We start from the raw sequence: 18,703 nt of genomic DNA on the forward strand, positions 1-18,703 counted from the left end.
TTTCTCAATAGAGAACTAGACGAGGAGATCTATATAGATCAACCTATTGGTTTTGAGGTTGAGGGACAAGAGCGCAAAGTATGCCAGTTGAAACGTTCCATTTATGGCCTTAAACAATCGTCTAGACAATGGTACTTCAAATTTTATGAGACTAATACTTCAATTGGTTTTGAAATGCTAGAAGAAGATCATTGTGTGTATGTCAAACATACATGGAAAAATTTTTTAATTTTAAGTTTTTTAATTTTATCTTTGTACGTGGATGACATCTTATTAGCTGGAAATGACATGGAGATAATTGTCGCCACAAAAGAATGGTTGTCCTATACTTTTGAGATGAAGGATATGGGTGAAGCAAATCACGTGCTGGGAGTTAAAATTTCAAGGGATCAATCTAGGAAGCTTCTTAGTTTGTCTCAAGAGACTTATATTAAGAAAATTCTAAAATGATTTCGTATGCACAACTCCAAACCCATAGACACTCCAATCGAGAAGAGTTATACTTTGAGCCTAGAACATTGTCCTAAGAATGATGAGGAAAAAAAAGAAATGACCATAGTTTCTTATGCAAGTGCAATTGGAAGTTTGATGTATGCTATGTTATGTATATGATCTGACATTTACTTTGCGGTTGGATTGGTTAGTCATTATCAGAGTAACCCCGGACCTGTTCATTAGCAAGCAGTTAAGAGAATTTTTCGATATCTTCGTGGGACAGCAGACCTTGTTCTTTGCTACCAGGGTGGAGACATGTGATTGAAGGGTTATAGCGATGTTGATTGGGCTAGTGACAGAGATGAGCGAAAATCCACGACGGGTTACACATTTATGCTTAGTGGGGGAGCTATTTCTTGGTATAGCAAGAAACAATCATGCATTGATTTGTCCACGATGGAGTCAGAGTACGTTGCTTGTTCAACAGCTGCACAAGAGGCTGTTTGGTTGAGGAGATTTTTCCAACGCCTAAAAGTTATGGCTCTTGCAGATGAAGCCGTTAAGATATACAGTGATAGTATGGCAGCTTTGGCATATGCCAAGGATCCCAAATACCATGGCAGAACTAAACACATAGATATTCGTTTTCATTACATTCGAGATGTTGTTGCGCGAGGTGAGATGATCCTACAACATATCTCTACTAGCAAGATGGTAGCTGATCCTCTCACTAAGGCTACTAGTAGAAATGTTTTCCAAACTCATGTTAGGAGTTTGGGACTTCATTGGATTTGATATATGTTGTATTAAGGATACTTTAGACTTTATTGTATATTTAACATTGTTAGTATATATTGCAGTGAGATTATTGTGTTTATCTCATATTATTAAATAGTTAATACTAAGTGAAAAATACATATTATAAAGAAGTCACTAGGCAAAGATTAGTCCACTCACATGGATGATCACCTTGGCGCTTGAGTAGCGAGCAAGATGAGACAAATTGGTCGCTTGGAAAGCGAGCTAATAAATATCTCAAATGTTTTGGAGTATTTAAAATAAATTTAAAAAATGTCGCATTAGCTTGACTAAGATGAGACTTACAAGAGTCGTATATGAAGTATTTGTACAAATTCATAAAGCCTGATTAAAGCGGAATATGAGATCTTAGACAGGCGCTAGATGAGTGACTGTACTAAGAAACTCAAGTTAGAGCGCTTTTGTGGCGAATAGACTAAGATTCCTACGGCGTTTGAATGTGACAAGTCCAATTAAGTAGGAGTTTCGTTGTAACATACATTTCATACTGTATGTGCTGTAAACGACCATATGAGGAAGTGATTGGATGAGTCCCTGCTCCATCACTATGTGAGCCCGTTTGGATCATTAAATGATCTATTCATGTGCCCTTGAACCTAGAACTATGTCATGAAATGAAAACTTGATGTTGCTACTTTAGCATGTTTTCTTAGGGCCACGAATAATACGATCTAGCGGAACATGTCTAGGAAAGCAGTAAAGTCTAATTGAATTAACATGAGTGTCTAGGGAAGATTGTTTAGATTCTTACTTGTTACTTTATGTCTCATAGCCCGGGCTATTGTGTCGTTTTGACTAGATATAATCATGAGCATATTATATATATGAGATCAAAAATTGCTTTGAGTTATAAACTTGTGAAGGATTAAGAACACTTGATCTAGTGAGATCAAATAATCTGGGGCATAGACGAGATATAATGAGTGATGTACTATGTTAGTATGATGGTGACTTAATATAGTACTCCTACCTTTTGTCTTCTCGTCTGGTCACATGCTTCATTTTCTGTATGAGGGATAATTGATTGAGAGAACATGAGGAGATTGTTCATGGACATAGCACCCATAGTGGACTAGTGGGAGATGTTGGTAATGGGTAAATCCCATGACCAAGTGGTGTTCACATGGGTGAGGAAGTTATTTGTTAACTCTCCCACCACTATCACAACTCAATGGAAGTTATTTAACTTCCACATATTTAGGGAATTTAATTAACTTCCAGGCATATCACTTTTAAGATAAAAGGGCGTACATCATTTGGTAGTGTGTGAAAAAGAGTCCTACAAGAAGACAAAAAAACTCTCCTTTCTCTCTCTTCATTTTTCCTAAAGAAACCATCTAGATCTCTTTATCTTGAAACGTGGAATTTCTAAAAGACTCTAGTAGCCTCCTAAACGACGTAAAAATACAAATAATAAAGTGACGTGGGCTGTAAGACGAGCAAAGATTCGACCTTGTGAGAATTCCGTTACTTGAGGTAATTCAATTTAACCTTTATTTAACAGTTTTATAAAAATTTAAATGGGCAATAAAAAATTTTAAAAATGCATATAAAAAATAATAAACATAAAGGTCTATTAAAAAGTGTTAAAAATGTTTGTTTAAAAGTTAAAAAAAAAATCCGAGTATTAAACTCAGATACTCGAATTTAAATGCGGTCAAAATCTGGGTATTAAACTCGGATACTCGAATTTAAACACGGTCCAAATCTGGATATCTGTCCGCTTTTCAAAACTCGGATACAAATCCAGATATTGCCAGGTTCATGGATGCGTATCCGGATCTATAGCACTACAGTTACATACCATAACGTGTGCTTTGGACAACCGTTGGCAAGTGTTCTTTCCCCCTTTTTGGCGACAAAACAAGTTTTTTTTATAAATGAAAGTTTTAGGTAGATGGTAAGCTGGTTTTAATACCAAGTAAAATCAGTAAAAAAAAGCTATATAGCAATGAACCAAAAAAAAAAAAAAAAAAGAAGAAGAAGAAAAAGCTCATACTTTTTCCTAATACCAAGTACAAAAATTATCCCTGGTCACTATTTTCTTCAAGATTATTCCTGTAAAAAATACAGACCGTCGCTCACCATTGGATCTTTCTTTCTTTCTCTTTTTTTTTTTTTTTAATAAACCTCACTATTGGATCTTAATTGTTGTTATAATCTGACATGATGGAGAAGATGGAAAGTGATATAAATTAGCTAGGCATGAGATCCACATATAGAATGATTCTATATTCAAAACTCTAAGAACTGCTGGGGGACAGTGATATTAGCTAGCAAGACTTTTGTTTCTCAAACTCAATATCCATGCAGTAGTAGTCAAGATGAGAATCCAAATAAATATACATACATAGATATACATATACATATATATATATATATATATATGCCAATTAATGAAGAAAGAAGTCAAGATTCGATGATAGATTTGGCTGAATAATTACTTGAGACAATGGAAGACTTTATGTACAAAGACTAGACTAATGTAGTATATATATTATATATGCGGGCTACAATTTTCTCTCTGCTCCAAGATAGATCATGCATGCATGCAACATGGGAAGTTGCAAGGATAACTGAAATCATATAATTTTTTAAATTTTAATAAATGATCGAGTTATTCTCATTTTAAGTCGAGGTATAAAATATATCATTTACGTAATTTAAATGATAAGATTTAAATTTTAAATTTTAAAATTTATTATTTAAATTAAATTAAATTATATAAATATTTTAAAGATGTGTTCCAATGCGAGTTTGAAAGTTGTCAGCGATGCAAGTGATTCATTCATTATTAAGCCAATGAAATGGTGAAACATGACATTATTTTAGTTTGTATTGTATTGTGTTGGACCGAATAAAATTCATAAACCGTGATCATTGACCAACGAAAACGCTGCCCGCCCCTTCTCCTAATCTGCTGATGCCAACTGACGACGTTTGAACCGTCCAAAAAAGGCAGCTGGTGCGACACGTGTCGATCTCTTCTTTATGATTTTGACTCGGCTGAGCCACCGGAGACACTATTAGTATTAATAATATTATTTGACGAAATTATTTATAAAAAACTGAACATTTGCATTTGCATTTTGAGTTATATTTCCATTTCATTTCGCAGCATTTTATTTTTTTCCTTTATTATTATTATTTTTTTGTTTACTCTTTTGCTTCCTTCCTTCCTTCCTTCATTTCCCTCTTCTTTTTTCTCATTCACATAAATATGATTTTGATTTAATTTCTGCATTTGTTTTGTCTCGGTCTTCCAACAGAGAGAAACACTGAAGAAACACGGCTCAGAGAGCGAGGAATGCTCGAGAGGTCGTACCCCGACCGATCGCCAGAAACGCTTTTTTTCTTCCTCCGCCTGCGCGTTTCGTTTCGAAACCCTAATCCTGTCATTTCTCGGATCACTTTTTCGATGAATTGTGGTTTATACTGAATTCAGAAAACTCGGATATCGACTTGGCCGGTTTTCTTTTCGCGGCTTTCGATCCTTGAAATCGGCGATCTCGGCGGTGTGGATCTGAAAGGGAACAGGTAGAGAGAGGCTTAAACGATGCCCTCGAACGCGGATCTGGACCGTCAGATCGAGCATCTGATGGAGTGCAAGCCATTGCCGGAGGCGGAGGTGAAGATGCTCTGCGATCAGGCGAGGGCGATTCTGGTAGAGGAGTGGAATGTGCAGCCGGTGAAGTGCCCGGTGACGGTTTGCGGTGATATCCACGGCCAATTCTACGATCTCATTGAGCTGTTTCGGATAGGAGGGAATGCACCCGATACCAATTACCTCTTTATGGGGGATTATGTAGGTGAGTGGCGATAGATGTTCTGCTCCCACCCCCCCCCCCCCCCCCCCCCTTGTTCCATTTTCTCAATTCTGCCCTGATGTGTTTGATTTGGGAGTTTTGTGGTGCTTGTTGAGTAATAAATTACTGAAGAAGAAATGCCTTGCCTCTGTTTATGGTTAAATATGTATTGCTCAGATGTAGAATGTAATACGGTGGCTGTTGTTATGTTTAAAGTGCGTGTTTGATCTGTGAGGATTCAATTTCTACGTTAAATTTCGTATTTCATGCTCAATCTCAATTAATTGAAAGGAGTAAACAAAATTATAGTTGAAAATTTTGTACAAAAAAATAGTAAAAAAAAAAATTCCTCTTTGTAGTGAGCTATGGATTTTAGTACTTACTCCTTTTTTTTATTTTCTGTAAAGCTTGATTAAATGAAAACTTGCATGCAAGATACTACTGCAGTTTGATAAGCACTCAAGGCTTCCCGGTGGCCATCTGCTGGCAAAATTTTAAGATTGAGATGTATTGTATCTGAGATCCGTGCACGTACAAATCTCGATGAGGATGCCTAAGCATATTTAACAGGTTATGCTTGGGAATTACATTATGTGGCCAATATATTGCATGCCTTGGCTAAGAATTTTTGTGGTCAAATCTGTTAGTAAAAGAGAAAAAATAACTGAACCAGGGCTTCTACTTGTCATATTTTGCGTATATATGCTGCGCACCACAAATTAACAATATGGTTTAGGTGTGGCAATGGCATACATGTTTTATCTAGAGAACGAGTGAGGAGCAATATTTTGTTCTTTTTTAAAAATATATATATATATATATATATATATTGGTTCTATATCTTATATAGGTATATCAATTATTTTCTAAAGAAAATATATATTGGTGCTTATAAAACATGTAGGTGATGTGTGTATATTGGTTCTTATAAAGGCAGATATTTGAGGCTTAGTCCTTTATCACCGCACTCATCCCTTCAGTTGGCTCATTATTTCCTTGGAAATGTTTGAAAAGTAAGGTGCCCTTGAGGGTAACTTTCTTTTGTTTGGGAGGCCACCTTAGGGAAGATTGTGATGACAGATTGTTTTAGAAAGAGGCAGATTGTAATAACATATTGGTGTTCAATGTGCAAGCAAAATGGGGATATCATTGATCATCTTCGACTACATTGTGATCTGGCTTTCAGCCTTTTATGGATTGATTGGTTCATCATCAATTGAACTTTCTGGCATGCTGGCGGAGCCCTTGTTGAAGTCATAGAAATCCAGAATTTTGGAGGATGGTCTCCTTGTCCGTGATGTGATGCATTTAGTAAGAACGCAATGTTCAAACTTTTGAAGATTGTGAGAGGACAATATAAAAGTTAAAACCCATTGTATTCAGTACCCCCTTATGTTTGGATGACTGCTCACACCTGCTCCCATTTTGCTGGCTTTCTAGAATAAAAAAATCTTGCTCTCTCTTTTGTACTAGTTGGATGTATCCTTTTGAAAACTTAGGCCTCGTTTATTTTCGCAGATGAGATGAGATGAGTTGAGATAAAAGTAAAAAGTTGAATAAAATATTGTTAGAATATATTTTTTTAATATTATTTTTGTTTTTGGATTTGAAAATGTTGAATTGCTTATTTTATTTTGTGTGGGAATTTGGGAAAGTTGTAATGATTAGATGAGATGAGATGAGAATGGTTGTGAAAACAAACGAGGCCTTAATGTATACTAGGGTTGTGCCCTTGTAGAGGATCATGCAAGATGCATTTTGTAATAGGAGGAGAACTTTCTGTCTTACTGGAAAGCCAGTCCTGTTTTATTAGAAGTAACATGAGTGATTGTCTGCATGGGAGGTGAATGTTTGTGATGTTTAAGAGATGTCCAACTTCATTTCAAATAAATGATGTTTTTTCAGTTGGAGGTGTTGCAAGATATAGGGGGAAGGATGAAAAGGACAATATTGATGTTGAGATGTCAGGCTGGATTGCGCTATTCATGTGATAAGTTTTTGTGTTATCAAGGAAGACGATGGTATCATTGTTGAGATAATTGGTTGAATTGTGCTTCGCCCTCTTTTTAGTCTTTCACAAATGTTGGTATCAATTTGTGGTTCTGTTTAGTATATAACAAAAAAGGCTATTGCCTTCTTTATTAGTGAACACTCTATTATGTTACGTGAGTTGCTGGTTTCCTTAGGTGGTTGAAATTTTACATTTATGAGTATACCGGCCTTTCTTATCTTCTCGGTTACATCTATGCAGATCGTGGGTACTACTCAGTAGAGACTGTCACACTTTTGGTTGCTCTGAAAGTTCGATATAGAGATAGGATCACAATTCTTCGAGGGAATCATGAGAGCCGGCAAATAACTCAAGTGTAAGACCTTTTCTTGTTGTTCTCAGTCTGTGATTGATAATTAGATAAACTAAATTGTATACTGGTCAGAGCACAAGAGATGTGTATATATCTTGGTCATGGATGCCCGCATCTGTCACCGTCTACTAAATGTGAGATGAGAATCATATTTTCATCCAGTTATGCTTGAACTTTCAGATATGATATACCCCCCCCCCCCCCTTCCCCCCCCAAAAAAAAACAAAAAACAAAATAAAAAATAAAGATAATTTGGGTGTGGGGGTGGTTGATGATCTTTCTCCCCGTGTGCATTTGTTGGGTTTTTTTATTGTGACGTGTGATTCATTGGTATCAGTTGTTAGATGCAAAATAGTTGAATGTCAAGCCAGAATGTAATACTATAAGCAATGAACCCATTTGAAGTTGCTGAAGATAGTTCTAAGTAGTGACAAGAGGAAGTTGTTTGATGTCACTTGTCAAAAAAGATGGAGATGTTTCACCTGGTTTGCCTTGTGCAATAGAAACTTTGTCCGTAAAGAGTGATGTTGTTAACCTTAATGTTGCTGCATGGATAACTGAAAAATGTAAGGGTAACAGACATCGATTTATGTACTCTATGATGACCTGGATTTAGCAAAAATAAATGTACTTTATGATGGCATGTGGCTGGACAAATTGTTTGGGATAGATGAAGATTGAGTTTTTAAACACTGAACCTCCATTAGCTTCGATAAGGCTTTTTTGACTCTCTCATACATCTGCACACAAACACACACTGCAGTGGATTTTGTAGAAGTCTGCCTCATCTTTATTAATTCTCTCTCCCCCCCCCCCCCCTCTTCCCCTCCCCCTCTTCAGGTATGGCTTTTATGACGAATGCTTGAGAAAATACGGAAATGCCAATGTGTGGAAGTACTTTACTGACTTATTTGATTATCTACCCCTCACGGCCCTTATTGAGAGTCAGGTTTGATTTGGATATGTTGCTGATCACCACTTCATTAATTTCATAACAGCTTCTGACTTAACATTATTGTTGTAGGTCTTCTGTTTGCATGGAGGTCTTTCACCATCTTTGGATACGTTAGATAATATTCGAGCCTTGGACCGTATACAAGAGGTACGTGCATCATTGCATGTCTTACATTTTTCATGGAAGACACCTATAAAAAAACATTTTTCACGGAAGACACGTCTGATATTTTCTAGTGTTTATTTGTGTTGGATTACATTTTGCGAAAATGTTAAGATCGGGGCATCATTACGTCAGAAGTCTGATCTCTTTGTCAACTTTTAAATCCATCTCTTTGTCAACTCTGGGAATTTTTTTATGTGTCCCTTGTTTAGTTGGTTTTCAGCTATTGTACTTAATGGAGGGGCTGTCCATGAGCTTTTGTCCTCTTTTTTTAGTATTAGAATGTATTTAGACGTTTCTTTTGTATACATCCTGTGTACATGGGCTTCATCTATTGCATTTGATGAATAAAATTTTTACTTATCCAAAAAAGTATAGCGCATTATATTGATAAAATGGTATTACTGTTTGATTTTTTATGGAGGCTTACCCGTTTGAATTTTTGTCAATAATGTTCCCCGTCTTTCTTCTAGTAATGTATGTCAAAATGACTCCAATTAAATTCTCCTCATTTCTTGCCCATGGTAATCATATTGTGCATGCATGGCAGTTATTGCATAACTTATAAACTTATATTTTGGACATTTTATTTTGCATTTTTTATGCGCTTCATAACGCCCTTGTCTGTCCACAAGCAGGTTCCACACGAAGGACCGATGTGTGATCTATTGTGGTCTGATCCAGACGACCGCTGTGGATGGGGAATATCTCCACGTGGTGCTGGTTATACATTTGGACAGGATATAGCTGCTCAGTTTAATCATACCAATGGGCTGACACTCATTTCAAGAGCCCACCAGCTAGTAATGGAAGGGTACAACTGGTGTCAGGTGTGTGAAGCCGGCGGGAATGAAATACTGGGGGGATTACATTTTTCTTTCCCAAACTACCACTCATTTTGTGATATGACTTCCAATTATCAAAGATGCCAGTCCTTAGTTTAAAACATAGGTTGCAATGTGTCTACTGATAAAAAAATAAAAAAATAAATAAAAAAGAAAAGAAAACATAAGCTTCAATGTATACTCTTGTTACAATAATGATCATTAAAATGGAAAAAATGTCAGGTATGCTTGAAATTGGGGGTTTAGTGACAAATTTGGAAGTCATATTGCAAAAGGAATGGAAGTTTGGAGGGGTAAGGTATAATTTTTCTCGTCTTTTATCCACTGCACATTTGTTCACTTTTGTGTCAATTTGTTTTATAGGAAAAGAACGTGGTGACTGTATTTAGTGCTCCAAACTATTGTTACCGTTGTGGGAATATGGCTGCGATACTCGAGATAGGGGAGAATATGGACCAGAATTTTCTGCAGTTTGATCCGGCCCCTCGGCAAATTGAGCCAGACACCACACGCAAGACTCCTGATTATTTTTTGTAATTTTATAATTTCTGCCTGCTGCTTGTAATCCCTGTTTTCTGCTCTGTGTTATTGTAGATGTGTTTTCTTTTAAAAAGAGTTCTGTTGTTTAAGTTGAGGGTTATCGTCAACATGATTCTTTTTGGTTCAAGTTTGTGCTGCTACTGCTGCTTTATTGATTTTCTCAAGAAACTCATAGGAGAACTGACAGAAGCCACCGGTGGCCTGTTTTCTTGTATATTTTCCGAGGAGGAAGCGGCAATAACATCGTGTATTTGTTGTGTAATTTTGCGAGATTAAGTTAGACAAGCAGATTTTTTAAAACGTTCGGAGTTCCCAACGTGCTATAAAAAAAAAAAAAAAAAAAAAAAGTTAAAAAGAGTTCCCAACGTGGGAATTAAGCTGCATAAATTGGTAACAAATGTGCAAAAGTAGAATGAGTTGTAGGCAGAAGGTTCCGATGCATTTGTTCAAACTTCAAAACGTTCGACTCTAAGGTACGGTTGGGTAATGAAAATATTTGAGAAGTGTTGAGAATGTTTGTGAATGGTTATTAGTAGAGATTAAAGTGAGTTTGTGGGTCTCATTGAGAGTATTTTGAGTTGTTTGGATGTGTGAAGTATGTTGAGTTGTTGACTTTTGGATAAGTAGTTGAAAATGGTGTGGGTCCCATAAATATTATAGTGATTTTATTTTTAGTAATAAATATTATAGTGATTTTATTATAGTGATTTTATAATATTAATAAATATTGTAGTGATTTTATTTTATTTTTATATATAATAATGATAAATATAATAATGATTTTATCTTTTATTTATATATAATAGTGATAAATATTATAATGATTTTATTTATATATATAATAGTGATAAATATTATAGTAATTTTATTTTTTATTTATATATTATAGTGATTTTATTTTTTTATTTATATTTAATAGTGATTTTATTTTTTATTTATATTTAATAGTGATAAATATTATAGTGATTTTATTTTTTATTTATATATTATAGTGATTTTATTTTTTATTTATATATAATAGTGATAAAATTATAGTGATTTTATTTTTTATTTATACATTATAGTGATTTTATTTTTTTATTTATATTTAATAGTGATAAATATTATAGTGATTTTATTTTTTATTTATATTTAATAGTGATAAATATTATAGTAATTTTATTTTTTATTTAAATATTATAATGATTTTATTTTTTATTTATATTTAATAGTGATAAATATTATAATAATTTTATTTTTTATTTATATATAATAATGATAAATATTATAATATTTTTTAAAAAGATTTTGATACGAAAGTAGTTTAGTACGTTTAATATGTAGAATATTTCTAATAATATAAAAATACTTAAAAAGTATTAAAGTATGTTGTGGCGCCGACGATGACAATATAATGATGGTGCGCAAGCGATTCAGTTCATAAAGGCTCCCTCACTTTATAGGGAGCAGTCACATCTCCATCTACTTCCTCTTTTTTAATGCTAATTATATGTTAGGTTGGAGTGACTAGAGTTTTAAAGCCCTTTCAAATCTCTTTTTTATGAGTTTAAATGTATTTAGATGTTGATTTGAGTTAATTAAATTTTTGATAAATAGTAATAAATTGAGATGGTGAAATAAATTCTATAGAATTTACTTAAGATAAATTTAGATGTATTTATAAAAAGTTAAAAAAAATTATAAGTCATGTATATAAAGAAGTGATGAGTTAAAAAAAATTATGAATCTCATATTTAAGGAGGTTTTTAAGTTGAAATGAGTTTAAAAATTTAAAAATTTAGTGTTTAAATGTTAGAAGAAGTCTAAATTTAAACCGAATGCAGTCTTAAAAAATACGGAAAGAAAGGTATCGAAGGAGAAGAAGAGAGAAGAAAAAAATGGAAGAAAGCAAACCATGTAAAAGCCGAGGTGGTGAAAGGGACGAAGAAGAGGATGATCTGGATGGTGATCACAACTGAGCCAGAGACCCAGAACGTTGAAATTCATCTCGTGTTCGAGATGCAAAGATTAATGGTACTTTATGTTTTCAGGCAAAACATCCTTCATGTTAGTCGCCAAGTGGACCTTTCGAAGTAGAGTTTTATAAATTGTACTTAGGCCAATCTCTTAATATTTATTCTCTGCAAAGTCATAAGTTGTGGCACCACTACAAGCTTGCTCTTGCTGCCATTGCCATTGTTGATTAAGATGAAAAAGATCTAGGTTTGGATAATAAAACTATTTTAATTTATCTCATATCATCTCATCATTATAATTTTCATAAATTTTTAAATAAAATATAATAAACAAGTCAATTTTTTTAACACTCAAAATAATAATAATATTAAAAAAATTATTCTAATAATATTTTATTTTATTTTTAATTTTTATCTCATTTCACTGTCCAAACACCACTGCCGTAGGTTAGCGGGGTGTTAATCGTGGGTTTTGGGACGAATCGGTACAAAACTGGGACAGACTTTGTCCTGTTCCTCAATGTTGTTGTTAGAGCATCAGCATCCGGATGCGTATAGGCCGAGTATAGCTTAGTAAAAATTTTTAACTTTGTGATAAAAACACCTCTCCATCCGGGAGGAAAAAGTTTTGGGATGTAAACAGTAACTCTCTAAATATACAGAGTCACTATTCATTCTTAAATAATTTTTTATAAATATTTTATTCCGACCAATAAAACAAATTCTTCTTTCAATCATCTACAATTTCTCTTATGCTCATATTTGTTATAGTTGATATTTGAAAAAAATATCATTATTGAGATTATCCTTTTAAAAAAAAAAAATTGACCATTTGTGAAAATATGATTTTTTTTAAATATTATTGTTACGAAAACACTAATTTTAAAAATATTATCGTTCAGAGAGATAAGTAATTTAAAAAAACCGTTACAAATAAAAAATTGAAAACATTGATACAACAAATAATTAAATAATTATGAAAATGTGAAAAAGAAAAGTTAAAAAATTTTCTTCCTCTCTTTCCTCTAAAGACAAAAAAATGAGTAGTTAAAGATGTACAAATAAATGAGTAGAAAAAATAATAGAGAGAATAGAGAAAGATGATTTTAATATAAGAGAGAGAGAATAGGAAGTAGGATATAGGAGGTTTTAGAAAGATGAGTAAAATTTAGGAAAAAATTTAGGAAAAAATGATTTTTAGCTAAAATTGAAAAAAAAAAAATTGTTCATCCTGATGTAAATGCTCTATAATATATATATATATATATATATATATATATATATATATATACATATACATATACATATACATTGGGTATCACGAGAGGTTTTCCCCCGATATTTCAAACATCTACTAAATGAATTAAAACCTATTGTTTTCTTTCTCCTAGTTATTATATAAACACATTATGAAACAATCTCACCTTATCTTATCTCATTATTATAACTTTTCCAAACTTCCAAACAAAATATAATAAATAACTCAACTCTTTCAAATTCCAAAACAAAAATAATATTAAAAAAATAATATTATAATAATATTTTATTAAACTTTCATCTCATTTAAACTCATTATCCAAACCAGACCGCTCATTGTGCAATCTCAGAAAAGGCCTCGATTATGCAATCTCATCATATATGTAAGCAATGTTTGATTTTTGAAACATGTTACTTGCCAAGAGGGATAGATTTGGAGCGGCTTAGATGAATGGAATGAATATAGTTGACACGATCTATACATGTGAATCTGAAGGCTTTTTCTTTCCCAAGGAAAGGGAAGTGGGTCACGAGGAGTGGTCACGGTTTCATGCTTTGTTGGCATAAAAAATGTCTTCATAGCTAAGAGAAGGGTTACAATAGAGAGAGGTTATTTGCTTCTTCCTGGTTTTTAAGGCAATCCTATCCTACGACATCAGCCAAAGATGCGAGTATTTTGGAACCGAGCTCCAACACAGCAAGATGCATTGAGGTTGATTGAATTGGGGTGCTCATGGGTACTAAATTGGAGTCGTATTGAAAACCCAACAGGAAACCTTTCCCCACGCCACCCGATCCTTTTGAGAAGGATATCTCCACCCCAACTTTGTACAGACGAAAGATATAAACCTCCAATCATTGAAAAGTCCCCCACCGAGAGGGAGACTCCAACCATAAGATCAGGATATAAAGATATTGGATTTGGATATATAAAGTTTGGATCTAGATCTGAGGCTAGAGTTCTACCGTATTTATTCTGTTGAGGAGCCATGTGAACTGAAGGTATTGAGGTTGATGGTGTAGCATACGTGTGTGGTAAAGTGAGAAAGGTAAGAGAGGAGAAATATGAGGTGGTGGGGGGAGGGAGATGGATAGAGATGATGAAGAAGATAAAGGAGATGAAGCGACGAAAACTCAAAAAATCTTGAGGCTCTACTCGGTGTTTGGACAGTAGTTTCAGACTTATTGGGCGGAGACCAATCCTCGCATATCCTCGCTTCTTGCATACACAATTACACATTTAGGAGAATAACATAAATACGATGCGGCCCATTAAAAAAATCATAATAATGATATCAATGATGCATTCTTTGTTTTGTCCGAAATCTAAGGTTAACATGTTGATGAGAATCACCAAGATTTTAACAAGTCGTGTAGTAAATATTTATACAGATATATGCACCCTTTTTACTGATCCAAAAAAGATATATGCACCCTTCTTTTTATTCTATATATATATATATATATATATATATATATTAATTTGCACCGGTTTACAGGCCTTCTATATTTATCGTTCCCAACAATACAAGAATTTCATTATCCCATGTAATCTGAAATTCCCTACAAATCTTACACCTATGCTGAGCCAGAATCTCGAACCTCCCCAGGCCGATTCCTCAGGTAGAAAATAATGTAATCAATGGAAGAAAAAATCATTAGGTTACAAAACTATATTAATCAGCATCGACACACTTGGAGGCTATAAACACAAGATGATATCTCTCTTAGGATTAGCATATAAAAACTTTGCCTTACTTGGAAAATTAATGATTGTTGGAACACAAATGAATAACTTACCAAAACAAAAAAGAACATGCAACACCGCAACAATATCACTCAATATATTGCAGAGCGATCATTTTGCCACTGACAGGTAATACAAAGAAAAAGAAAAAAACTGTGGGTAGAAAATAATGAAAACTTGGCTTAATTCTTTCTAAAATCAATAGCCTACATGACTTGGTGACTGTTAAGAATTGGCTATGTACCAAAGGTATCATCTGAATTAAAACCTAGAGTTGGTCTGGATCCTCCCTCCTCCAAAACTTGTCATGGCAGTGGTCCGCTTTCTTCTGAAGTATACAACTGAACTGCTAATGAGCAATAAACACAACACAATTCCCTGTCCATAATGGTAGAGCATATAGCCATTAACACAGACATGTAATCAGGTTCTTCGTTTTTTGTACAATGCAGGAAAAACACAACTTTAACAGAGCATGCATTTCATCTGCAATGTCTTTATCCATCCATTAATATAGTGAAGTGCAACACTTAGAGAGTTAACTGGTGCTCAGGAGAGACACAGATATCTTGTCAGAGAGAGAAAGAGAGAAACTTTCATGTTTCTATAGGTTTGCTTTTTGATAATCAATACTCTTTGGTTAAGCAACTTAATGTGATCACAACAAACGGAGAAAAGAAAAATATACTGAAAGTTCAAAGTGAAGAAACATAATAGCAATCAAAGACAACAAAAGCCAAGAGAAAAAAAATCAATGCTGAAAATGAAAAAAGAAATCTTTTAGTTGATAATTTTCTGAACCATTCATGAATGTGACAGCAAATGTAATTTGTGGTGGAATATCGTAGGGATGTTCCTACGTCTCTATAAGGATTATAAGTGCACATTCCGGGTGAAATTAAAGGATTGAAACTAGCCAAAACCAAATAGACCCACAGCACAGAAGATCTGATTGATTACATGCAAATAGGACACCCTTTAACATGTATCCATTTTGTTCTTTATTTTTGACAAAGTAATCAAGTGTATGAACTAATCACATACTATGATCAAAGAGGGTACCAGAAGACAACGACACATACCTCGAACCCAAGAACTGATAACTTCTCTTCGCTAACAGGTACCATACAGCTTCTATAAGTAATATAAGCTTGCGGGCCACTCTTTACTGCTGATGGGTCATCCAGTAAACTCCTATGTCTCATTGAACTAGTAAGCTCTCCGGCATCAGGCAATACTCCATCTAATTTTGGATCGTTGTCAGAGGTTTCCAGAGTAGATCGGCTGTTATGAGAACTTTTAACATTTGTGTCCTTCAAATTATCTTTAATTTCTAAGCACTTAAAAGGAATACGATAACCAGTCTCGCTGCATCGATATTTTTCATCATTCTACAAAGAGCAAAAAAAAGAAAGGTAATTGCTAATGCATTTCATACAGGTCAATGGAGTGACGTGCAAAACACACAAATGGGATATGGCCTGAAAATTTCCTCTTGAATGCAGCCTTTAGTTACATCCAAAACAAAATTATAACGAATGGGTCAGAATAAGATAAAGTTGACGAAAAAAAATATTGTACTCCATAGAAGGAATCCAGGGAACTTTAGTACACATGCCTGCCTATAGTATGTTCATTCTCCACATCTTGATGGTAATTTTTTTTTTATTGGCACCGGGTGTCCGGAACAGCGTCCCGACTAATCCCGGGGGTGCACAAGCCTGCAAGGAGTTTCCCGCAAGTGCACCTCGGGTAATTTAAGGGAAAAATCTCCCAGTCCGATGGTCCCTAGAAATTGTTTGCACCCAATGGGATTTGAACCTTAGACCTAGGGGGAGCATACCCCTAAGCCCAAGGTCTTTACCACTTGAGCCAACCCCTAGGGGTTCCTGATGGCAATTGAATTAAGGAAGGGTATAGAGGATTCACAAGGACTCCTTTTGGTATGGGGTCAGGGAGGGGGAATGAAATGTAACATATGCATATTGTTAACCTTACATGACCTGATTCCTACTAAAGTTGGTGGTATGGGTCTTGGATTGATTGTTAACCTTACATGACCTGATTCCTACTAAAGTTGGAGGTATGGGTCTAGGATTGATTGTTATGAGGAAATTACCAAGGGTAAAAGTTTAGCATCAAAGTTACAGAAACTGGCTCGATTTTCATAGGGCATTCCAACCTAAATCTAATTCCGTTCTTTTTCACCACTGCACCATACCATAACTGAAAAATTCACAATGTGCAAGGAGACCCACCTTATCATTCAATTGGTTTATAGTTTGCCAAAAGATTTCACATTCAATACACCAATAGAAAGCATTAGCACGACTCGAAAAGGAACATCGAGGAGTGTCTCAAATACTTCCATAAAAAAATCCCCCGAGTAAATTCAGATGTGCCCCCGAAACTGGGTATTACTTAAAATTCGGGAAAATTTAAGACTATCAGGTCATATAACGCCGTAATTCACCGAGAATTTCAACAGCACGTCATCAAAAACAGTATCTGTAACTCGAAAGCATTTAAAGTAGATCAAATCACAATCATACGCACGCATAAACCAATTAATTGCAACAATTATATTTCCAAATAAAATGAGAAAAAAAATAAAAACTAAAATAAAAATAAAACCTTTTCAGAGTAGAGGCAGGGAACGCAGAGACCGGAAGGATCGCAATTATAGGCAGCGTTACCACCACGAGGGGTTTCTCTGAAACTCAGCAGAACTCTGCGGTCAATCCCTTTCTGAGTTCCGCCACTTACACCAATCCTGCCGGAAAATCAGATTACAAATTCCATTAAGAAATATTTTCAAAATTGCACTAGATCGGATTTATTACATATATAGTGTATAGGAGAGTGGGTGTGTGCAAAATTATGTAAAAAAGATTACGTTGGGAACCCTAGGGTTTGAACGACGATAGAAAGGAAGAAGAGGAGGAGAAGTAGTGAATTTGGAAACATTCTACTTTTCTTGCTGTTTCTGCCTCTTGCCTTCTTTCTGCTGGGCTTTACAGTTTACTAACTAATTTTCTGGATTTTTGACGTAATTTGGACATATTAGTTGATCGAAAATTAGAAGTTAAATAAAATATTATTAGAATTTATTTTTTTTAATATTATTATTATTTTAGAATTTAAAAAATTTAAATTATTTATTATATTTTGTGTAAGAATTTAAAAAAATTGTAAGAATAAAAAGAAAAGAGATGAGATACTTTATTGAATTCAAACAGAGCCTGAGTTGCTTACCTTTTTTTTTTTTATTATTAATGATATTAAGTACAAGTTTTAAATTTACAAATCTCATATAATTTTTTTATAAAAATATTAATCTCTTTAAGAAAAGGTGACTTTTTCACATATTTTTATAATGGAGTCTACTTTTTTATAAAAAAATTTACATGAAATTTATAAATTTAAAATTTGTATATATTATTTTTCTTTTTCTTTTTTCTTTCCCAAAATTTTCTCAAAAGTTTTATTTTTTGTACTCAATTGTTCAATATTTAATGTTTGACCTATGTTCTTCTCAGTTTTGGGCAAAGAAAAATTCTTTTTGCAGGTGATCTGCACACCTAGATGTGCACCTATCCAACATGGCAAGTGAAACGGAGCGGATTTGAGTTATAAGGTAGCGGCAAAATCGGTATGTAGTGGGATTTTGAAATTTTGAATCAATTTACTAAAGCAGTGCATTTAATCCATTTACTAAAGTGAAATTGAAACCCTAACCATTTCGTATGCATCTCCTCCCACACCCTTCCCCTTTTCCTTCTCCTTCCCCTTCTCCTTCATACATTTTCCACTAGATTT

The 18,703-nt window shown here is 34.1% G+C and overlaps 2 protein-coding genes across 3 annotated transcripts; one reads left to right on the forward strand and one right to left on the reverse strand.

The window, feature by feature from the left end:
- The first annotated feature begins 4,428 nt into the window (after positions 1-4,428).
- Positions 4,429-10,187, forward strand: LOC121255776 (serine/threonine-protein phosphatase PP2A catalytic subunit-like). The gene is made up of 6 exons (XM_041156275.1): positions 4,429-5,063; positions 7,312-7,426; positions 8,264-8,372; positions 8,448-8,525; positions 9,179-9,370; positions 9,749-10,187. The coding sequence occupies exons 1-6, from the start codon at positions 4,811-4,813 to the stop codon at positions 9,920-9,922; spliced, it is 921 nt and encodes a 306-aa protein (XP_041012209.1). The 5' UTR covers positions 4,429-4,810; the 3' UTR covers positions 9,923-10,187.
- A 4,432-nt stretch (positions 10,188-14,619) lies between these two features.
- LOC121256554 lies at positions 14,620-17,905 on the reverse strand. Of its 2 annotated transcripts, none has more exons than XR_005939021.1 (5): positions 17,781-17,905; positions 17,519-17,657; positions 15,967-16,275; positions 15,035-15,262; positions 14,620-14,885 (listed from the first exon to the last, which is right to left on the reverse strand). XR_005939021.1 is itself a non-coding variant. In XM_041157395.1 (5 exons), exons 1-4 carry the CDS (start codon positions 17,849-17,851, stop codon positions 15,146-15,148), a joined length of 636 nt encoding a protein of 211 aa, XP_041013329.1. In that variant the 5' UTR covers positions 17,852-17,905; the 3' UTR covers positions 14,620-14,755; positions 15,129-15,145. The 2 variants fall into 2 exon arrangements, 1 of the variants encoding a protein (XP_041013329.1); XM_041157395.1 differs by having other exon boundaries at positions 14,620-14,755; positions 15,129-15,262.
- Between the last annotated feature and the right edge of the window lie 798 nt (positions 17,906-18,703).

The sequence above is a fragment of the Juglans microcarpa x Juglans regia genome, chromosome 3D (assembly GCF_004785595.1).
Source record: "Juglans microcarpa x Juglans regia isolate MS1-56 chromosome 3D, Jm3101_v1.0, whole genome shotgun sequence".
In the NCBI taxonomy this organism is placed as follows: domain Eukaryota; kingdom Viridiplantae; phylum Streptophyta; class Magnoliopsida; order Fagales; family Juglandaceae; genus Juglans; species Juglans microcarpa x Juglans regia.